The following is a 25428-nucleotide window of genomic DNA, read 5'->3' as shown; positions in this document are numbered from 1 at the left end:
GCGGGTGGCGCGATGACGAGGGGGAACGCGGCGGCTGCAGCGGGTACAGCGCGGTCGGCGAGGGGTTACGACGGCGGCGGCGGCGGACCGGGCCAGGTGTTCGGTTCGGTGTAACCGCCGAACCGGTGTGCTATAGTCGCTATACAGTCAGTATGTACGCGAAGTCGCCATGCCTCGGACGTGTGTGTTGTCGTCGCCGTGGTCGTGGTCGCGGTCGTTGTTGTTGTTGTTGTTATTGTCGTCGTGCGCCGGCTGCGCGCGTGCCGCCGTAGCCGCCGCGGCCACCGCAGCGTCGCCGCAGCCGTCGTTCCGGTCGGCCAACCTGACGGCGGCCGGTCTGCTGGCCGCCACCAAGTATGGCAAAACCGTGTTGGCCGGCGACGAGATTACCGTGGCCGCCCAGGAGTACGCCGACTGCTTGGTGTTCCGCGTGCAGGCCCGGACCCGCGGTTACGTGGCTCTGGGGTTCGTGGATCCGACCGCCCCGTCGGTGGACGTGCTGCTGGCGTGGGTCGACGACGACACCGGAACCGGACACGTAATGGTGAGTTTCGTCTGCGCAGGAAATAGGACGACGTGAACATCGCGTGACGTCACGTCAATAAAGGCACGCTGTAAGTCGTGCTTGCAGTGACGGACGAGTTGTAAGTCGTGGACTTGGGCCGCGGGATAGTCGGGGTAGACTGTACACGTGGTGATGACGTGCTCTGTTGCAGGGTATGAAGACCGTGCCATATATATATATCCCTGCACCTCCCTCCGGCTCGCTTATTTCCTGTCCGTCACGGGTCTCCCGTGATTTAGAATCGTCGTCAGAATAAAAATGCATGTTTTCGATCATTTTTTTTCTGTGTGATTTTTCATTTCTCATACAAATCAAGTTGATTGATGATAACGATAAGAGTTATGTTAAATCGATGAAACCGCGTCCGCTGCGCGTTGTGGGATGATTTGCGTCGAAACATTACTGTAATAAGTCGATAAATAACGTGGGTACGTAATATACAAATTTTTCTTACCCCGCACGGTCAACGATAAATTTATTTTAATCAACTATAAGCATCTGCGGTTAAGTACAAGAGCATATTTTTTTTGATTTTTTTTTTTTTTTTGATTATTAAGTGGTCTGAAAATAGAAAAAAATGCACATCTCCCCTTTCAATAAAGTTTAGCGCACCGCTGATTTATAGCTGTAGAGAGACAAAGGTTCGCGAGAATAGAATTTATCCCCTCTAGAGTCGAGTTCACGCCGGTGTAAATCCGTGTACTAGACATCTATATGAAATCATATCGCGAGGGTGCCATTTGAGAGGGGGAGAGGGTGGCAGAGTGTACTTTAGTACCCCTATTTTTGATATGGCTTATTCGTTTGTTATAAAATTTACAAACGCACTGTCGACCTGTGCATAAAAGATAAAATATATTTTAAAAATCATAATGCGTAAAACACAACATACATAGGAGGTTAAATTTATTTATTATTATTTATAAAAGTATAATATTATTAATATGCATGGCAAAAGCTAATTCCAAATTTAAACTTTCTAATTTTGTTAAAATATTAAATATAAAACCACGTGTGCCATACATATAAAAAACACGTGTGTACTATAATTTTGACACATTGCTATAAAAATTAAAATGATGCTACTGTTATACACATCGTAGGAATACATATAATAACATATTATTATTAATAATATAATTTCCATATTTAAAACTAAAATAAAATTTTCTAAACATTCGAAAAATTATCGATATGTCACTTTTGCAGCTTTTACTTCTCCGAAATTAAAATATTAAATTATTATCCTAATGGCTAATATTAACATATACCATTGTCAATCACCGTGTGATATTTTCGCTTTTTCACTATAATTTACCAACTGTCGTCGGCTGGATAAACGATCGCAACACGTAACATTCTCATTTCATTTATAAGTTATAACTTTTGATAACCGTCGTAATTAATCAGCCGTACTCGTGAGAAATAAGGTTTATAATGATTCTTTGACAATAATAACATATGCTAGGTGTCACATCAAAATTGTTGACAATAATAATGTTGAGGTAAAAAGTTTTCAGTGAAAACGTCGATGTCACTAATTCCCACGTATTTAATGTTGAGCACTATAACATGCATAGAGAAAGACCGTTATTTTGAGTCGATGCTTTGAACGTATTTGTACTGATAATATCCAACTAGTAAGTACAACTGCCACTTGGATATTTAAATCTTATAAATAATAAATAAATATTCGTACAGCCACGTGTATCCGAGTACACTATTTATAGTGCTATAATTATAATTGCAATTTCTAAGTTCCTAGGAGGATTATTTTTTAAGTTATTTCACTTTCAACCGCTACAGGTGCTAATGACGTGTGATTTTAGAAGGATGATACCGAATGCCAATCATTGTGTGGTATTTTGATCTGCTATAGGCGTCGAAACAACACCGGAAGTACTGATTCGCACACATCGTGTTAACGCAAACCTTTGTTATTAGGCTCGTTAATCCGATATTTAAAGCACCCGTATACTATTATATTTTATGAAACGTAATACTTTTATGATTTTGAATAACAGTAATGTCGTTATCAACGAGTACTTCTGTAGGGTATCGCTAAACTGTATATAAAAGCTACCTGTATAACATACACTCATGATACTCTCCATCCACAAACGAAGTATTGTTTCTAGTATATAGTGACAAAGAGTACTATGAAGTATAAAAATGTACAATTAAATTATGCGAATTTTGTCCGAGGTGTTATCGTGTTCTCGACGGTGTACCAATAAACGGTAAATATGTACACTTAAAGGTGTATTCGTGTATAATATTAATGTAATCGATTGAATGTTTGAGAAAATTCATATTATATACAATAGTATAATGTATAAAAAAAATATAATCAAATAATACAGTATAATATTATTGTATTATAATTGTATATTATATTTTATAAACGACAAAATAGCATGCTATGTAAATGTAATAGTCTATGTCAAAATCAATTGTCGTGAAAAAATAAATAATAAGGATATTATTTCATAATTATAATTTATAAGTAACACTGCCATTTATAAAATATAATATATAATTAATATGCACGAGCATATTATAATAATATTGTATTATATTTTATTATATTTTTTATTTTGTTTATAAAAAATAAATTAAAATATAATATATGTAATAATATGGTGTATGAAAAATACATAAAAATAAAACATAATATAATTTATTGATAAATAACAAAAATAATTATTTTATAATAATAATACAATGTAGGTATTATCCATTTTATGAAATGGATGTCCATATAGTGTATTTTCGTCAAAATTCACGATCTGAACGAATTTCACAATCTGGAAATCCATTTAATAAAATGAGCGGTTTCACTATGTGGATGCGACAATGCGACATATATAAATAATATTAGATTTGGATGTAAATGTTTTTTTTTTTTTTTTTTTTAAATAAAAAACTTTATTGACTAATTAGTTATGCCAGATTAAAAACGAAAATCAAAGACATTAATAATTTAGTATATTATATTTGCTAAGTACCTACTTAGCTACTTACATAATTACATATACGTACTATAAATTATACTAAATTTTAAATACATTAATTATAGATTACCTATACTATTTGAGGCTATTGAGAAATTTTAAGTTATAATATTTTTAGATAAATAGGTTATAGGTAATACAAATAAAAATTAAGTATTCATATTAAAATAAATAACGTTTTAAAAAATCTCAACAGTTTTGAACACTGAACAGTATAAACTAAAATGTACGTATTGCACTTATTTTTTAAACAAAATAACAAACAAAATTTAAAGTAGGTATAGTAAAACTACTAGATACTCTAGATAAATGTTTATATACGATGAATTTTAATGTTCTGTATATTCCCATAGAATTTTAAATCGCATTACATATATATCGTTATGGACCTGATGGAATGCACGGGAGTTCTTCGTATAATATAATACGTCTAAAACGTGCTTCTATTGGAACACGTTGTACACTCAAAAATTACACAATTTATTAAATGTGTCTTAAAGCAATAGTTATTGGCATGACAATCATTTTTATTAAGTAGGTATCTGTACTTTAAAAGTCGGTAGTTTTTTACAACTAGACCACGCTCGCTTGGAGCCGCATTATATATTTATATTTTATATGTATTTTTATATTGTTATTATTGCAGACCGTTAGAATACAAACCCCTTCTCCCTATTTAAAAAAACCTAATATTTCGGTTATAATGTCTTCTAAACATTAGAATATTCGAAGAAAAATAATTTTTTCCAACTTCTTTTTTCTTGGTATTTTTTTAGCTTGACTTTTGTTATGGAAAAAGAATAAACGTAATTCAATTACTACCCATTCCTATGCGCATATTACAAGATAAAAACTAGAAATTAACGATAATAGTATTAATTATCAATCTCACGTTGTATAAATGATTGGTAATTGGGTACCTATTTAAAGCAGTAACGTGAGAATTGACTATATAACTATATTTTTAATTTTCAATTCATCAAAAAAAAAAAAAAAAAACTAGTAATACTGCAGAATAATAATTTTTTTTTTTTATTTGAACTCCTTACAAGTGTCATTATTTAAATAAAAATAGATAGATTTAACATTATTATTAAATTTATATTATTTTTTTAATATTATGGTACCATTATATAAATAATTATAATATAAGTACATCATATTGTAATTATCATTATAAAATCCGGCAAAATATTACTCATAATTACTGTCATTACTAATATGAGTAATATGGCAATATATATTAATATATTGTAAGTATATTTGGCCATTGGGAATACAAAGGTTTAAAATTATTTTTAATATAAAATTATAATGTTTTTTTTTTTATAATATACAGTATACACTTGTAGCTTGTGCGCATATTATTGTGGTGAATTAAACTCGAGTTGCCAATATATTATAATAATATTATGACGCTCCCATGAACGTGCGCTGTTTAATAATGATAAACATGTTACAACGGATTTGAAGGCGTGCAAACGATATGGACGTCTTAAGACCTTAATTTTTTTTTTTTTTTTGAGAGAGAAAAATATTATATTCAAACTTTAAAAATATATTTTATAAAAACGAGAGGATAACACTAATATTTAGTTTATCCGAACGTATAATATAAATAGTATAATTTTATATACAAATCTAACAAGTTCTAATTGTATTTGAAAAAGGATACACACAGTATTAGCCATAGCTAAGGATTACAAGTTATAACGTTTAAATATTATTACGTAAGTCCTATACTTTGACAGTTGGTTTAATTTTTTATAAAATACTATAAAAAAATGTATTTTTCAATTATAAAAACAATTATTTTCACTATAATTTATCAATTGCTTAATTAAACGAAATTTGTGTGTTTTTTTCATTTTAGAACAGCATAATCATAAAACATCTATATATTTTCTGCTATAATATTAATTTGTATAAAGCTAGGTAACCTATTAAATATACAAAATATAATAATATACTTCAATAATTCTCGAGTTCAACATTTTAATATTTCTAAACTGTATGTCATATATAAAATATTAATTTTAATCATTAATATGTTATACTATTTCAACAAAAAATTTAATTCATATAAAATACACACTATAACTTATAAGCTATGAAGGTTTCCAATGATATAATACTATGTTCAGTACAAAATACAAATAAATATATTCTTACAATCCTTTTATATATATAACAATTAATGTTAAGTAGATTTTAATCGATCATAACAATAATTTGGTACTTATTAGTTATTAAATTATCAACAATGAGAATTATATTATTTTAATTATTTAGTTATTTCTCTTGTCTATTATGCACGTAGGTTTTATTTTTAAGACACGTTAAGTATAGTATTAAAAACATATACAGCACAACACAACCTCCCAGCAGTTGCATGCGATATCATGGTTTTCCCGCATACCACGAGACATTCTTTCAAACAGCCCCCGCCCAACACTGTTCAGCACCTGCTCGATCATAAAACGTTTTCATCGTGAGACTCATTTAATTGTCCTAGCGTCACCGACTCGCCTTCAGATAACAACGAGGAGTTCGCACGATATAATAATATATACTGTAGGAAAACATGATAATAATATCATAATATTACAGGAAAAAATAATAATAATAATCTGCTTTGAACTTTCAAAATACCTACTCTGTATAATATGTAATATATTATTTAGATACTAGGCGTGTAATTAAAACGATTCTGGGATTCCAAATTATTAAAAACACATATTATTGTATATTTAAACATTAAACTCTAAATCGCTATAGAGTGAACGTGCATCTTGTTGTTTTCCAAAATAATATAATATCATATTAAAATTATAAGTACACTATTGATTATTTCGATAACCCATCCACAACTACTTTATGATATTGCTCGGTAAAAAAAATATTGCAAAATAAAAAAAAATAAAAAAAAAATAAAAAAATATTGTAAAATATTGCTGTTTGACGAATAAAACGACAATATTTTAATTTAAACGTAATCACGTGCATTAGACGATGTCACTTTCCACGGCTATTGTTAATAAATAATACTATTTTAGTTGTAGGTGCTTATACAATTGTTGTGCATCCGGACATGAACGTGATATCTACAGCCCAACCTACTTACCTTACGCTGTAGAGGTATTACGTATATAGGGTGAATACGACTATATTATAAACACTGTCCATCATATAAAGTTTCCACTGGCTCGGAGGATATTAGATTTTATTGTTATTATTATTCCGATTGTTGTGAAAAAAATAACCACTTGTTCTTCGGTCATGGTGTATTAATGGCGGTTTTAAAAAGGGCACGCGCCAGTCTCGTGGAACATCACATCACCAATGCAGGTGCTAGGAGTAATCACGTCCGGTAATTTTTCGAATATATTTTTTTTTCTGTCAAAACCCATTTTCTTGAAACGTGTTATTAGCTTCGTTAATTTTCGATGTTTCTCTGATATTACTGTATAGTAAAGTATATAAAATACAATCAAAGAATTTACGCAAAGACTATATTATTATTATAAGAATTTCAAATACTAACATGTTTCACTAAATTTGTTCAATATGTTAAGAAACCTATTTACTATAACTAAATGTTAATATATTATAAATGTGAATTAAAAAAATAATAATATGTAACACATAAAAAACTATTTACAATTCTTTGAACTCTAGAAACTTAAAAAAATAAAAATATTTTTATGGAGTTAAAATAAATTTGTTAATCTTGTCGTTTTTATGATAATGTTAACTTGAACTTTATCTGATTAAAAAGTATATCTATACACGAGAATTCTCTCAATACCATCGCTGTAACGCATGACAATGTACCTAAACATTCATTGATCCCTTTCAATGTAACTGGTTTTCGTATATCCCAAACCCAACAGTTCCCACGAGATTTGTTGACCGCGTTACAATACCTGGGGTCTTTTTCTCGTGAGAAAAATTTTATAATTTTATTATTGTTTTGAATGAATTCGGTGTTGTTGTTTTTTTATTATTATTATTACTATTACTTAACATTAGGTAGGTATATAACATAATTTGTATATTAATGGTTGGCCGAGCTTAGCTATTCAGCTTTGTTAATTATTCTTGATAATAATACTTATCTTTTAATTTTAAAACAGAAATCTTTCAAGATTACTTTACAAATAGTTAAATACTACATAAATTTTATAGTGAAAAAACTATATATTCTAATATATAGTTAATAATTTAAAATTTATTGAATAAGTCAAATATACAATTTTTATTTATATCTGTATTTATAAATTGGTAAATGAATTATTCATGTAAATGATTGTATTAAATGAAAACACTATGTATCATATACCTAAATATTTTGTTGAAAAAAATCGACAAGGATCTTTATAACCATAACACATACGACAATAATAAATCACTTTTACTATATACTAAAATGTTGAAAAATGTAACATAATCTGTAAATTTATATAAACTATAATATTCAAAAATAAAATCTAACTATAAGTTAAATACATTGACATATTTACTAAAAATGAAGATTGAATAAAAACTAATAATAAGTAATCAATTACCTATATACATATATATAAAAAAAAAAAAAACATTAAATTACTAAACTCAATGTTTGTTAATTATTGTAATTTATAAATTATAATAAATAAAGTTAACTATAGTAAAGTAATGCATTTATATACCACTTTACTATATAAAACGATAGTTTTCATTTTTCGTTAAGAAAACAGACAAACGTCAAGTAAATACACTTATGTTTATTGTTATCCATATGTTTTTTTAGATTTAAGCTATAAAAATAGCAAAATATTTAAATTCCGGTTTTGTTCTAATTATATTGCTTGTCTTGTGGTGTATCATCCTATATCATTAAGTATAATAATGAACATTAAATAGCATATGTTTGCCATACATAAATTATAAACACTTGTTCATAGTTACTATCTTGAAATCGTCCTTATACTAAGGTATAATTATAAATTATATAATAATATATATTTAATTTGGTATCAAATAAATAATAATACCGTATCGTTCAGTAGCTTGCGTGGGATATAAGATTCTCCAATTTTATGTTTTCAAGTTAAAGCATGCATTACAATGTAAGTTATATTTTATACTATTGACAAAAGAATGTAGGTATATTTATAGATATTTTTTCAGATAGCTATGTAATAATATTAATACTGCATCATATTAGTAAAAACATTTTTGAAATAAACTTGATGTAGGTAATTTTTTGTTTTCGTGCATCTTAGATTATCTTAAGCTACGTATCTACTTATATTTAATAGTTCGACTCACAAACGTAATTTATAAGCAAGTAATTGTTATTGTTACTTAAAAATAAAAAAATAAATGTTGTAAATAATAACGCATTTTGTATAACCATAATGAATTGTTTAAAAATAAAAGTATTCATTTCATCATAGTTAATATTACACTAAAAAGAAAATGTAATACATATAACTCTTTTTAAATGCGTCACGCAATATAAATGAAACCGTGTGTTATTATTTTATTTTATTTTTTGTTACACAGGATATGCATGGCAAAACTGAAACAGGTCTAACACCGGAAAAGGATGTCAGCCAGGACTACGAACTACTGGCTTCCTTCCAAAATGGCTCTCATATATCCGTCGTCTTCCGAAGGGCTTGGGACACCTGTGACGCACACGACGATGTGGTGTTTGGGGTATGTATCCGTAAACCTGTATTTTCTAAGATATCATTCAAATCAAACAATAATTTATGTCCGTTGAGGGTGTATAAGACTATAAAAACCGGTTGTATTATGTAAAAATAACTTTGAATAACAGTAATAAAAAGACAAATTACTTAATAATGAGACAAATAATAAAAATTTGTCGAGATAGGCTTGTATCTTGTTATTTGTTAAATAGTTTTATTGAATAAAATCAGCGATTTCCCGTAATAATATATTTTTTAATAAAAATACATTTAAAAGAATTGTATAGTATTAATATATTATATTTCTTAAGCTTTACGAATGGAATATCAACGGATCCGAATTTTTCTTCCCAGATAAACGATGGGAATTTCGGGTTTTAGTACATCGTTATCGGTGATCTTCAAAAAATGTCGACGGTTAAGAAAAGCGTAGTAAATCCGAGCACCGAAAACGACAAAATACATCGCAAATATATAGTACAAATAGTATAAGTGTCGGGCGTAGGCTTTTGACGAGAGCAACGATGACTTGCGGACGGCTAACAGCACTTCTTGCGTTCGATTACCGTCTATAAAACATGTGTAATTACCAGAGTCGTCACTTGTGAGTCTGACCAAATATAACGTCCCGAACGTGTCCAGCAACGCCCCAGACGTATCATCGGCAGTAGACTCGGTTTCAGTCAATAGAAGTCCATCTTTCCTCCATGTCACCTGACCCATAGAGAGATGTGTGTTAAAATAACTAATTAATTAGGGGAAAAAAATGATCAAAATTAAAGAATTAGTGGACAATGATGTAATACAGCAATTGCAATATGTTAAATGAACGGCCGATGCTACTCGTAAATCTATTTTGGAATTTATTTTGCAGGAAATTCAAAACTTAAATCTCACCAAAATCAAAAAGTTTTTCTTTAAATATAATCCGTTGAAGTCACAGTCACGTGGTATCGAGCTATTCCGATGTTATACAAAATTGTGTGATTTTTAATGATTTTAAAAACACGAATTTTACAATTTATATGCTATAAATGTAATACGAGTATCCTCATATCGTAATGTCTAACACATAAGAAATAATTACGATTGAGGTGTTATTTAATACGTTTATCGTGGTTTTTCATACACGCTTTAAAAGTTGTGCTTGTATAAACTTCTTGTTAATGATAAATATAACGCCCTAAAAAATAATTTCGATAACCAACAATTGAAAAACATGGCTTCGGAAATGTCATTACTCATTATTAACGGTATGAAACAATTATTGAAATAAAGGATGACATAATATAACGTATTAGACAAAACAAATAATACTATTTTTTGAATTAGGTAAAATACTTTTTAAGATCTATTTCCATGATTAATGCGTAAAAAAAAATTCGAAGTTGGACTGTCACGCGAAAAAAAGAAGAAAAAATTATTAATCAAATTAAAATAAATATTGAAGATTGTGATATAAATGTAGTAATAATAATTAATAACAAAATTATACATTAACTTTAAGTATCGTTAATTACAATACCACATTTGCACATGGTGATTGTATGATACTCGTTCACGAGTTGGACTGTTCAGTATATATGTAGTCTTGCCTACATTTCCGCATAAAATATAACATATTACGATAATTTCGAATTTCCATTTTTCAGTTCGCAATACTATGGTGTTTATTTATCAGTATCAAATGAAATAATAATTACGCATCAAAAGATCAGATAATTCAGGGAAATCGTTGTCCCAATATAATTATTATGGTTAAATGTTTTATTTCGTATCATTAGACTTTTGTGATTTAACGACAAACGAAATGTGTACAATAATGGCTTCGACAAATATCTCAAATACCTATAAAAAAAAAAAATATGATAATAATAATAATAATGCGAAGAATGCACGCGCTCTTCGAGCGATTTTCCGCGGTATTCGTTATACTGGAATGTGGCTAAATGAATTTTGATTAGCACTATAACACACTCGACGTGGCGGTTATTGTTTAATATTATACAGTTTGGCTGTGGTTGAATTTACAGTGCATCTGCCGTTTGACTGAATAACAAGTATTTTTTTTTTATATGATTCTTTAATTTCGCAAGACTTCAATGTTACATCTTAAACGTGTATATATATAATATATATATATATATAAATGTGTCAGTATTCACTGACAGCGCGTACTGATTAAAATAATATTTTATTATGGTGTAGGATAAAAATAATTGGGTATATTATTATCTTTAAAGACTCGCTGATCGCATAGTTTAGCGAATTCAGTAAATTCATCGGTATAAAATCTATACAAGACCGTAACTCTGTACGATAATGATTTGCTGAAAACGCCGCCAGCCCTACCGCTATATACAACACCACCTTACACACTATATCACATCAACCCGACTATAATATTTATGGTTTGTCATCAGCTCTCGAAATCGAAAGAATATACACTTACCTTTTTATCGGCAGTCGCTTCGGCGCACACTAATGTCAAACTAGACCCTTCCTCCAGTACAAACGTGTTCCTGTACTTGGGAAGTCGGCGCTTGTTCAAAAGCTGACAGTAGGAGTAACATGTCTCGGACAGCAAAAAGTCGGGCAACGTGGATAGTCTGGCTGCTAGACCAGGCGAAACCGCCATCACCGCAGCGGGTAGTCCGATCGACCTAAAAGCTCCAAACCGGTTCGATATAATAACAATGGTAAACAGAAACATTATAATATGATCTATTATTGTTTGATTTGCGTTCAACCTGAACACAAAAAGTCATTATTATTATTTATTATAATGTAATGAATACGTCTATAGTCCATAATATACGAGCTTTTCACCGGCTGTATATAATATTACAGGGTCTTTCGAAACATTTTATTTTTGTGAATTTTTTTTTTCAAACATAATAATTATTTATATATTTTTTTTTATTTAGATAGGAGTATATTTTTATTATTTTGAAGATATTTTATTTTAAATAGACTCTGATTTTTTTAAATCCATTTTGTATAGATTAAATTTTTTATTTTATGTCTGCTGCAATTGTTCGAATATACAGTGTTAATACGAGATGATACAGACGATCGATTAACATTTTTTGAGCCCGTGATAACATCTTATACTTCTAACATACATATAATATTACCTACAAGCCATGCGAATACCATTGTCAAAATAGACCCGACAAGCAGCCCTTCGGTACCGCTTGCCCGCACATCCGTCACACGGTCCCCACGCATCCCAGTCCACACCCATTTTCCAAACCCGCGGAAAAGCCTTTGCGACAGGCGCCAAGTACCGCGACTCGTACTGCGTCCATTCTGCCATCGAATTGGCTGTTACCGCTTTGACGTCGACACCGAGCCGTCCCTCTGTGTTCGCCGGTAGTAGATCGAGAGCAAACTCGACGCGTTCGTCAGCTCCGAGACCCGAACACGAGTACCGACCGGTATCGGATGAGGTCAAGTTCCGGATTACCAGACGATGATCGAGCATCATGTACACTCGATTTGACTCGATCGGATCCGACATACCTAGCACCACTTCCTTACGACCGGCTGCTGTGCCGTTTGAATTCAACATTCTATTACCGCAGTTTTAGAGGCCGTAGACGAAAACAACCACCATCAAAACAATTATACAACTATTATATAGTTTACAATTACTTGAGATGAATAGATGTTTTCTAGATATTTTATTATTATAATTGATATATCCAAAAGGTAATTTAGTAAAAAATGTAAACATTATCATATACAATACAAGAAACTATTAAAATCGAAGAGTTCTTTTAGATTTATAACCGAGGAGAGGGGTTCAAAAACGCAATGACAATTGATAACATATGTTAACTGCTCTCTCAAAATATAATATACATTCTTACTCAAAATATATTTCTGCTATAAATTTATTTATGGCTCTCGATTATGTTTCCGAATATTATAGCTTACATTGGAATAAGTATTATATGACCAATTCTTATAGTTAATAAATAATCCATTTTAATTATATTCTTAAACAAATTTTTTTTTTTTTTAATTCAACGATTTCTAGAAAATATTTTTCTCAAAAATAGTTATTGAGTCAAAACTTTCTTGATTTTTTATCTTTGAGCCTTTTTGTTGACGTGTTGTTTAGTAGACTCTGTAGACTTACACATACGCTCAGGCGACTACAACAAGGCCTCGTTATACATTTATTATGTATATATCTGAAGCTAAGCTATTGCACTTATTTCGCTATAATATTATAATATTAACCTGTGCGAAATATACCAAAACCGGGCCTGGCCTTTATCTCTTTCGCCGCAATAGCTACACAGGAATGCTATGTCTGAACCCAAAGGCGCGTCTACGATTCTCACTCGATCGTCGTTGCGTCCTCCCCGTAACTCGTCCCAAGGTCTGTCTACGCACATTTCTTGTCGATGACAATCACCAAAATTGCAATCCGGCTGAACAAACCCGATGATGACGGAGACGGTAGCGGAGAAGAAGAGTATCATTTCTTCGACCATGTTTACGGAGTACCTAGTGGTGAAGACGTTGAATGAAAAATGAAAATAACTTATATTTTATTCCCTTCTCCTAGTAATAAAACTATAAGTAATGCTATAACGCACAAACCGTATTATATGCAAACGTCGACATTATGATGACGTGATACGTACGTTTTCTTGGCAACGGTCGTCGCGCGAACGTGATATGAATGCACCACGAAGAGTCATCATATGATTTAATATAATATACCTAGTCAGTAATATTATTTATAATAATATCATTCGTTTCGGACCAATACGTCTTTATAAAACAGTTGATGCGGTCGACGGCCTTCGATCTATATCAGAAGAGTTTGGTCTAAGTAATAACGTCACAATCATAATGACATTTATTATGAAGTAATGTAAGTGTATACAATATAGTGTGGCTCGTGTTTGATATCATTGTGAATAAAATTAGTATAAAATATTATATCATAAACGTCTTGCTAAATTATAACATTATAGTAATAAAGATATATTACGCGACCATATACTTAAAAATATTTATCCATAAATATGTAAACTTAATATTTAATATTATGTATTTCAGGTTAAATTATTTTTACAAAATAACATAAGCCGTAACCATCTATTAACAAATAGATACATTTTTAATGTTAAATTTGACTTTTATTAACGCTAGTCACTGAACACTTAAATTATCCATGCAGAATTTATAAATTACTGAATTGTATTAAACGTATGTTTTTTTTTTTTTTAAATAAATGTAATAATAATTTGTGTACATCTGAGATGTTAAAATTAAGATATACTAATCACAATCGTTTACGATACAATTTTAACATCATACCGTCCTATTAAAATAAGTATCTTCTAACATAATATATAGTAACCACTTACCCACATATATTATACTAAACATGCCGATTATGGGCATAGAAATAATACGGTTTACACTCTCAACTCCTGCGACCGGACGATTCGACAATACACAGTAAAATGCGAATTTTCGTTTTAATTTAAAAACCTGAGAAAAAATATGAAATAATATTTAACATAGCTATTATTACATTGCATATTATTCAATTCTCCATAGTAAAATCATTAATTTCTGAGCATCTTGAACTTTTTTTTTGTTAATTAAGTTAATTGCATTAGAAAATTTATTATATGTTAACACGCGTAGTTATATTCCTGTAGTTTACTAAACATTAGCTACCTAGTTTAACCAATATTACACCTGTACAAATTGTTTTGTTTTCAAACTAAAATTATTTTTTTATTTATAATTTATAAACTAATTATTCAATTAAAAAACAACTGTTTAAAATAATAATAATAATACCTACCATTCTGTATAGTCTAGACTTACATTAATATGCACAAAAGAACATATATATATTATTTATTTCATCTAATGAATTCCAAAGAATCGTGGGAATTTTTATATTTAAGTTTTTTTAGTTTAAATCACTAACGTCTATCTATGACAAATCTATGTAAACTATATGGAAAAAATAATTTTACCGAGATAACAATCAGGGATACCCTGTAATTTTGTTCACGTGTAAGTACTTATCGAAATGCAAATATCTAAACAAATATATAATAGGTACTGGTACATTGTATACTAATATACTTGAATTTTCGAATACTTCACGTTTTGTCCATTGAGTTTTATATAAATGTTTATATCTTAAATGTAAATTTTAAAAACAATTTATATGAATGCATTGAATAAAAAAAAAAATTTAATTTATTTTATTTTTTAGACACTTTTACTACTTTAATTCAATCCCAACTATCTTATAAGTTAAATTAATCTTTAAAATCATTTCCCATTAAATGAACAATAATCAACAATAATAGATATATATCTAACTTTCATAATATAAATTATAATGTTGGTATAATGGATACAAGTACTCGTATACGAATAATTTTTTATAAACTATAATGTACATATATAAATATATAATGTACATAAATATATATTTTTTATGCTAATAAATTAATTATTAGGCTAATTATTTACATAATTATTGATTAAAGAACTAATTATTTATTAAAATCTTACCTATTTCTAATGGATATAAAAACTGCATAATTATAATAAATTAGTTAAACGCGAATATAATGGGAAAAAATATTAATAGAAATGTGTGTATGTTTGTAGAACGACACGATGCGTATGTTTTGGACAATGAGTGATCGAGATCCGATCGATAGACAATACACTGATGCATTGAAATTGGGTAGCTCATGGAAGGGCACTCAAAGTTTCCATCCAAGAGGCCCAAAATTCAAACCAAACACGGATGACTACAAAAAATGGGACATCACCATGGATAACGTAATCAAATATACATAATAATATAATTAAATTTAATATTATATAACAAATGAGATTTAATGAGATGTATTTATTTATTTTTAATTTTAGTTACGTATTAAAGACGACGTTGACACTTTGTACTGGTGCAAAATTTTCAAAGCTCCGATCTTTAAGAAAAATCATATTGTTGGGGTAAGTTTTTAACACAAATATTCACACCTTTTAAAAAACGAATGAAATATATACTAAACTAAATACGTTTATATTTAAGATGAATACTATTTTGTATATTACAAAAATAATAATTTAAATTTCACTTTATGTTATGTAGTATAACATAATATTTTCTTACAAATGTATGTAAAGTTACATGAATAAGAAGATCCTTAACTATTTATACTCTAACTTGTTATAGATAATGTAATGCTTATGTAATTATTGATTTAAAACAAATTCCCCCCTCCCCAAAAAAAATAGTTATTGAACGTTTTTCAAAGTATTAAATAGGTACATATTTTGCAACAATGCAAAATAAGATTTAAGTCTCCCCCATTCTAAAATTCAATCAAATATTTGTCTATGCCCTATTCCTTACAAAACAACTGTCTACCACTTCACTATATAGCCTAAATCAATAGAAAGGTAATTTGGTAATAAATTGCACATAAATATAACGGTATGGTTAATAATATAACATAAAACATTGGAAATAAATTAATTAATAATATATAATATAATTATAAGTAAATCAAAAATTAGGTTCATCCTTTATTTTATAGTTAAACTTTTTATAAATTCCTACCTTATTATTTCATAATTTAATTTCTTATTCTGATTTCATTAAACATTTTTAAAATGTTTCACTTTAAAACAAAATCGATTTATGTTAATCATTATTTACAATATAAAGTATTATAATATCTCATAACATAATATTAGATTCTAGAATCCGTTTATAAATAAACCACGAAGAACCCCTAAAAACGAAAAATAAACTATACAACTTATACAATATATACAATATAGTGGGAAGCAATTGGTGTAACTAAACCTTTTTTAAGGGACGCAACTAAGATGCTCCTATGTATAATATTATATGATCAAATAAGTATCGAATTACTTTTAAAAATAATCAAGGTTATTTTAAAATTAAAGTAAAAAAAACAGTAGTTACCTATATCAGGGGCGGTCAAACTTTTTTCGGCCGCGATCTACTAAAAATATACTTCACCTTTGAGGATCGACTTCGATAAAAAAATTTTTATTATTATTAAGTTACTATACCACCATAATTAATTTTCGTGAGCGCAGCCTAAAAATAAATTCTAGCACGATCGACTTTAAAATCGTTTGTGATCGACCGGTCGATCGCGATCGACTGTTTGGCCGCCCCTGACCTATATGATACTTTTCTAATTTTTTATCGAACTTCAGACAGAGCCGGGTTCACTTTTTAGTTATCTACACTTAGAATAAATTCTAAATAAATCACATAACACTGTTTCTTAAACTTTTGTTACCGTACTATACCCAACACTGAATTAAAATATGTATATCGGCTACAAAACATATTTATAAAAATTATTTGACAGGACGTAGTTATATATAATATATATATATATAAATGTTTTGAGATACGACTTTTGGTCACTTCTATAGTTTGTGCCTTTGCTGAACGACGACACACGACGTCTTGTCCACCATATGATCGTTTATGAGTGCTACGGTGGTTCGAACATAATGGAAAAGTATGTGACGTTAAAAGGCGCCCAGTGTTACGGCCAGGGTATGCCAGAAGACTGGAACAAGTGCGTATCGCCGGTGGTCACATGGGCAATGGGCTCAGACGGACAGTTTTTGCCGGATCACATTGGCGTGCCGATTGGTGGTCGTGAAATGTACTACATGTTGGAAGTGCACTACGATAATCCCACGCTGAAAAAAGGTATAATGACAATAATAATATGATAAAAGTATATTATTAAACCAGTCAAACCGCAACGGCATTTCCCGTGATAAAAATGAAATGCTCGTTGATTTACTTCTTAAACTATCGGTTAAATGTAAATTTATGGATCATTAACAGTTATTTGGACTGTTTTAATAAAATATAAAATACAGATCTGAAAATAACTGTATCCGATCATAATGATAGTTTTTCTGGAATCAATAAAATTAAAAATTTAAGTAAATGTTGAAAATTAAATTTTGAGTGATACAAAATAGCCTATAACGTTATGGATTTCGTTGAATCTGTTGACGAACATTTTTAAAAATTCGGTCGAAAACTTTTGATTGTCATAAAGGTTATTTGTTTTAGACTTGGTTTTATAAAATAGATATTATATTTATTAATTAAAGCTTATCTTCCTGGACGGCGTTACTTATAAGTCATAACAATTCAAATAATGCTTGTGTGTTTATTGTCTACTCTACCTAAATTCTATTAAGTATAAACCGCACATATTTCAACTCATTCGTTTGTGTGATTTTGACCAAGAATAAAATTATATTATACTCAATTGTAATAAATATTTTATTTTCTGTAATTAATGGTAGGTAATCTTATATTTTTTTTTTTGCGAGCTACTTCTTTAAAAACGTAAAATTTAAAAATTGGCTTCGGAGTGCACATTTTTGGGTATAGAATTACTTATGTACCATTAAATTTCAGAACTATAAGTGCGATAGACTTGGATAGTTAAATGGCTTACACACTCACACACACAACACACATAAATTGTCTTTCATTAATATCGTCTATTATTTATTATGTGTAATTTCAGACAGTTTACTGAGTATAGATGATTTTTTCTGCTAAGCGTCTTACATGCGTATATTGTATTAGTGTAAATATTGAACACATACAATTTTTTCCAGTAAAATTTTTTTGTTATTTCTAAACTGAACACAAAAAAATACATTGCGAGTATTAAGGTTTTTAAAAGTAGAAATTGTCCTCGAAAACAATCAATAGTTTTGGAAAACTATGAAAAGCTAAACATAAATAATGAAATATAATAGTATAGTCTGATAGGTGTTAGTCTTTAATAAGAATTAAGATTTATGTGGAAACAAAAAGTTATGTACCAACTATTACTGTTAAATTGTTAATACGATCATCATCGCGTTTTATAAGACTCTGCTTTTAGTATTCGTGAACTATGATAGTGTTCATATTTTACTCGCATGTATTTACATAATAATCTATTATTGCCGTGGTTATATTATAATATACTATTTTAGTAATGGACAACTCGGGCGTTAGGGTGTACTACACCGAAGATTTGCGCCCCAACGACGCGGGCATTATGGCCGTAGGCATGGCAGTGTCGCCGATGCACATCGTACCACCTAAGCAATTTGCTTACAAGACAGCTAGTCTTTGTGACAAAGACTGCACAAACGTCATATTCCCGGAAAGAGGCATAAAAATCACGTCCGTCCTATTACACGCCCACCTGGCTTCCAGGCAGCTCAAACTCCGGCACGTTCGGCACGACCAGGAAATGGCTACCATCGCACAGGTATTTTATGAATATTATGAATAATTAAAATAATATTACTAATATTAGTGTATTAGGAATCGATATTATAAAATATATATACTATCAAGTATATAAAATCAGGATTCGAACCAGACAATATATTATTATAATTTATAATAATTATCACTTACAATCACTTATATAAAAATAAATAATTGTCTTAAACTATTTATCTTTATTGATTATTGTTAAATACATTAATTTAATGATTATTCTTTTCATTTGACATTTCAATACGTAATATAACTTTTTTGTGAGTAATTAATAAAAATAATTTTCCTACATACGATGTTATCGTCTACCGTCCTACCTCATATTATGTAGATTTTATAAGCCAATATTGTCGTAGTTGTTAATTTTCGTTTGTGTGTGTTCATTATAATATGTTAATGTATAATATATATATATTTATATATTGTAACTAAATTAATAACTTTACATTATTTTATATAAAGGACGATCGTTACGACTACGATTACCAACAGGCGAGAGAACTGTCTAATGAAGTGACTGTGTATCCCGGTGATGAACTAATCACAGAGTGCGTCTATAATACAGTCGATCGTCCGCAGTTAACGCACGTATGTATAATATGTTTAACTTTTATTTATTAGGTATTCAATATATTTATGGCTTAATGGTTATTTTTTATTGCAATGACATACCGTGTATACTACATTATTTTTCGGCAATACTATAGCTTACAATAACTGCAGTGTATATATAAATACAATTTTAATTTTTAATGTAGTGACAACCAAGAAACCTAACCTAATCAACACAATTAGTCACTTTAATCAGCGCCTTATCACAAATATACGAAAATTAAGTACATGTAGTTCTTTGAATGTGTACGTTTATGATACTTTAGTATTAAATGTTTTATCAGTTAGATTAAAAAATAAATCAGAATAGTAAATATTATATCTACACATTTAATTCTAATATCTTGATCAGAATCTTCTTTTTTTTGAAATACCTACTAAAATTTTTCGAAACAAATTTTCTGATTGTGCTAAATTACACCTCCACTGAATACTTTTTCCTCACCACAGTTTATTCCAAATGTGTCAATTTCACCCGATTGTTACACCTGAGATATAAAAATCAGATGTCAATAATGACATTAAAAGTTCGTTATTGACGTTTTCATAATGGTATAAACTATAAACTATTAAGTGGACTCGGCTATTGGAAAATTATTCGACATTTCGACTTTAAATCTTAACAATTCAATATCTAGTATTTACAGTATTATAATTTTAATACGACTAATGCATTTAAAAAAATATTTTTTTTTCTAATTTATCATTTAAATATTATATTTTAGAATAACTTTACCCAATAACTAAATATTTTTATACAATTTACAAATCAGTAATAACATAGGTAGGTACACACAATTAATGTTAACATATTTTGCGATAACATAGGTAGCTAGTATATTATTGTTTATGAGACTATATATACTGATCTGTATATCGTATGTCACTTTATAAATATCGTTAAACTATTTACAAATAATAGGTAACATCCAATTCAACGTGTATAAGCCATATTGATGTCGTCACTATAATGGATTTCTACTGAAATACTTACATTGCTGCTTATAATTTGTAATATTATGCAGTATTAGAGTGGTGGAAAATACTCGTTGTTCCGTGTTCGAAATATAGAACCTAATTTTAATTTTATGTTAACGGTTTTACAGGGTGGTTATTCGACCAAACAAGAGATGTGCATAGCATTTGTCACTTACTACCCGCGTACGCCACTGGCGAGCTGTTTTAGTATGACGCCGGTACCGTTCTTTTTCGAAACATTCGGCGTTCAACAGTTCTTGGACTACAACATGGAGGGTGTTGAGAAAATCTTCTTAAAACTAGCTGACAGCACGTAAGTGGGATTCAATTACCATACATAATTTTATAATATTTTGTGTTTATTGTTGTTCATTATTGTGATTGAAGACATTTGCATAATAACATAAACCAACGTTATTATACATTTATTTATTTGTTTTCCATCAGCGGTATACTTAGATGGATGGAGAATTATAGTAAATAAAATTATAATTTTTTGCTTGAAATTAGTTTTGAGAAAATTAGGAGTGTTCAGTCACTATATTTTGTATCATAATTTCATATTTACTATAAATAACAATATAATACGATGTCAAGTTACTTTATTATTATTTTTACAGAACTAAAAATCCACCTTCTCAGACTACGACAACCACGACAACGACGACACCAACATTAAATAATGTGAAAATGTTGAATGAACTCAACCAGGAGCACATTGCATACCTGATGAAACCACCATCGTTCACAATCGACGACAGCAAAGAACAAAATTTGTTTAGAGATTTAGAAATCATGGAACCCGTCGAATTCCAGAACAAAACGTTCCAACAGCATTTAGATAACTTGCCATGGGAAGACAGCTTGTTGACCAAAAATATCGAAAGACGATTGATCAATGGCAAACACATGACGTTCTGTCGACTGCACAACGACACGTTAGCCTTGGTAGGTTTCGTTTAGACAACTACTTTTGTAGTGTGCTGTTAAATTTACAATTTATGCCTTTCAACAAAAAAATAAATAAATAACCTTGGCTAAGTACCTACATAATATAGATGTTATTTTTTCTTTCGAGTTTGGCTAATATGGAAAACCTAAACTTATGCTGTTGTAGGACATTCAGCATAATATATATATATATATATATATATATATATATTATGTTAGCCATTGTTTAAATGTGGGAGGAGGTGAATATATTTTCTTTAAAAATAATACATTTTAAGGTACTCTTTTTAGATATATCTTAATCAATGACATTTAAATCTTAAGGTATGCAGATATGCACATAAACTTTTAAACTTTTGTATCATCTTATAAATCTTTTTCAAGTGCTGGTAATAACAGACAAAAATTAATATTATCTTCTGTAGACCACCGAATACTTAAATGTCCAACTTTTATCAAATGTATAATGCATACATTATATTATGTTGATATTTAGCCATGGTACACGAATTTTATTATAAATAAAGTGTTACTACTCCATCATATAATATTATAAATTTATAACGCATTACGATGCACTATGACATTAGAATTACAATATTTCTTATTTTTATGATCTTATCTTTAATAATAAATAATAAGGGTTGTATCAAAATAATTATTTATTTTTCATGCAATCGTTAATGTGAAATCAGGATTGAATTTAACTCATTCAGCGCCAATGCATGAATTGTTTTGACATCCCTTCTTCTAATTAAATTTTAATTTTGACATCTTTCACGTGTCTTTCTGGTTTGGCATCCTATGCCGTCGCATTTATCGGTCGTATCTAAAGCCGGCTTTACAGGAAATACATATAAATAAGTATAAAATATAAACTCAGATAAACCATTGAGAAATTTTGAAAATTTACTTTTTTATTTTCAAAGTAGGTTTATTTTATTTATCTAGTGAATTAGTAATGATCTAGATACGTAAAATTTAATATTTATGTATGTATAAAATCTTGATAGGACGTAGATAGGTAACTTAAAACTTTTTATGAAAACTAGAACAAAACTGTTCAGAGATAAATTTAAAAAATTTATCTTTGTAAAATAATTAAAAGTATTATGACGTAAGTCATCTATTATGGCATTAATTTATTATTTTAATTATTTTCAGATGATGAATACGTACTTGTTTCCAAACTTCACGGCGTACACTGAGCCAAAGACCTCAAATGTTGCATGCATACCGTTATCGAATAAATTCAAAAACTCTGCCTTGGCAGTACAAAGTTCCTTCATATTTATTTTATTAAGTATCGCACTGATTTTTGTATATTAGGAACAAAAATAATAATTATTATTATATACCTACCTATATCACGAACCTCTCATACACGTTGTGGTCGTAGATTTAAGTAAATTTTACCAAAGTCACTTTTTTGTTTATATTTTATAATTTTTTTTTTTTATACATAAACGTATCATTTTGAATTTTGTAAATAATATATTAGTATTTATTTATCGCGTCAATGATTTCCACAATTCCTAATCCGTTCAATTGACAAACTTATGACTACAATGCGTCGTACTATTGTAATATATTATACAACGTTAATAATCCAACAATTGACCCATTTAAAAATACAGAATTCTCTGTCTCTTTCTTCTCTATAGGTACATACCAACATAGTCCATGCTACTTCTCCAGAAAAATAACCAAAATAGTTTGAAATTAAAAATAAAATAAATTATAAGAGTTTGAATCATAATATGTTATTAAATTTAAATAGATCTTTTCTTCAAATATGTAAACCATGCGTTATAGTTTACTTAACTTAATATATCTAATCTATTGCTTATTGTATCATAAATAATATCTATAACAGTTTATAAATATTTTTCTTTAATCACTTTATAAAAAAAAACATTAATCCTGACTAATTCATTCAGATTAACGCAATTTAAGAAACACAGATTATTTGGCCTTAACAATTTTTACTGCTGTAGAGCTATACATTAGGAAATTCTTTTTATACACATTTTAATAATCACGACACCTACTTATAAGATATAAAGGAACGTAATATGTAAGATTAATATATTATTATGTATAACTTTAAAAATGAAATCATAGGATATGCCAAATTGTATTATAGTTTTATAATATGTTAAGTACTTCTAGACTAAATACTACACACAGTGGTGTATTTTTGAGAAGAAACTATAGCCTACAAGACACGTGCCTACAGCTGAACATTTTGAGAGGTGGCAAATTTTTTAAGGTTATACTTATACGTTTTACTATTATGCATATTTATTAATCATTTTCGTTTTTAAATGTTGTGTTATTTTAAAATATGTTATGTATATTATAATAAGCAATATTTTACATGATAACTATTGTTATAATATCTCATCGCCGTTTATAGGAATTAGGGAATATTTACGGCGTCGAATTTCAAAGAAATTGTTATCATCGATTTTAATTAATTTAATCTCATTTAGCAAAAACAATTCTGAATTTAGTCGCATTGTTCGCGTTGCCGTGTCTGGTGTGTATAAATCGTTTTAGTATTTTTATATTAATTATCTTAGTATTATTTATTTACTATTTTTACTATTCTTAATTTTTTTGTGATTATTAGCAAAAAACAGTTTAGTGGGGACCAATACAAAAAAATCGCCAAATTAAAAAAATAATTATCTGCAAAATTGTTTAAATCAAACACACAAATTGATTGTTTTTTTTTCGAAAGTAAAGCTTCTTATACTTCTTGGAGTAGTAGCAGTAGTAATAATAACACTATGGATAGAAAACGGATGCTCAAATTAGTATCAGTGAAACACCAATAAATTAACGTAGGTATCTGTTGAAGTTGACGTTGTTTAATCTGAAGTTAGTTATGAGTCAAATGAGTTAACTAATATTTATATTTATTCAAATTATTTTTAATTTATTATCTTTTATTTTTGTTATATATTTCATACATACATTTGACATAATAAAATACAACATGTAGGTTGTAATAAGTTATACCTAACTTTATAAATTAAGCTCAGCTTTTCCAATAAAAGTTAGCTTACAGAAAGTGTTGTATATTATTTTTTATCTTATTTTTACTGTATATACCTATATTTGCTAGTATATTATTATTATTATATAATGTGATAATAAATACAATTGATTTGGAGACAGATCCAGCAAAATGGGTTATTAACGATGAATTTCATGAATATGTCTCAATAA

At 29.1% G+C, this 25428-nt stretch overlaps 2 protein-coding genes across 2 annotated transcripts; one reads left to right on the top strand and one right to left on the bottom strand.

Annotated features, from left to right (window-relative positions):
• Positions 1-163: 163 nt before the first annotated feature.
• LOC112591050 (MOXD1 homolog 1-like) lies at positions 164-23945 on the top strand. Its single transcript, XM_025334701.1, has 10 exons — positions 164-544; positions 9130-9285; positions 15951-16127; positions 16218-16301; positions 17769-18054; positions 19356-19636; positions 20113-20238; positions 21369-21553; positions 21861-22188; positions 23356-23945. The coding sequence occupies exons 1-10, from the start codon at positions 170-172 to the stop codon at positions 23518-23520; spliced, it is 2163 nt and encodes a 720-aa protein (XP_025190486.1). The 5' UTR covers positions 164-169; the 3' UTR covers positions 23521-23945.
• On the bottom strand, positions 9575-10240 carry LOC112591051. Its single transcript, XM_025334702.1, has one exon. The coding sequence runs from the start codon at positions 10002-10004 to the stop codon at positions 9609-9611; it is 396 nt and encodes a 131-aa protein (XP_025190487.1). The 5' UTR covers positions 10005-10240; the 3' UTR covers positions 9575-9608.
• Positions 23946-25428: the final 1483 nt, after the last annotated feature.

This window comes from Melanaphis sacchari, unplaced genomic scaffold (genome assembly GCF_002803265.2).
Source record: "Melanaphis sacchari strain LSU unplaced genomic scaffold, SCAv2.0 Contig128_pilon_pilon, whole genome shotgun sequence".
Lineage (NCBI taxonomy): Eukaryota > Metazoa > Arthropoda > Insecta > Hemiptera > Aphididae > Melanaphis > Melanaphis sacchari.
This window is presented reverse-complemented; position numbering and strand designations above follow the sequence as displayed.

Excerpts from the sequence above, each read along its gene's own strand:
- LOC112591050 (XM_025334701.1), top strand. The coding sequence starts at position 170 with ATGCCTCGGACGTGTGTGTTGTCGTCGCCGTGGTCGTGGTCGCGGTCG. Across the intron at positions 545-9,129 it reads CCGGAACCGGACACGTAATG|GATATGCATGGCAAAACTGA; the intron begins GTGAGTTTCGTC and ends TTTGTTACACAG. Across the intron at positions 19,637-20,112 it reads AAATGGCTACCATCGCACAG|GACGATCGTTACGACTACGA; the intron begins GTATTTTATGAA and ends TTTTATATAAAG.
- LOC112591051 (XM_025334702.1), bottom strand. The coding sequence starts at position 10,004 with ATGGGTCAGGTGACATGGAGGAAAGATGGACTTCTATTGACTGAAACC.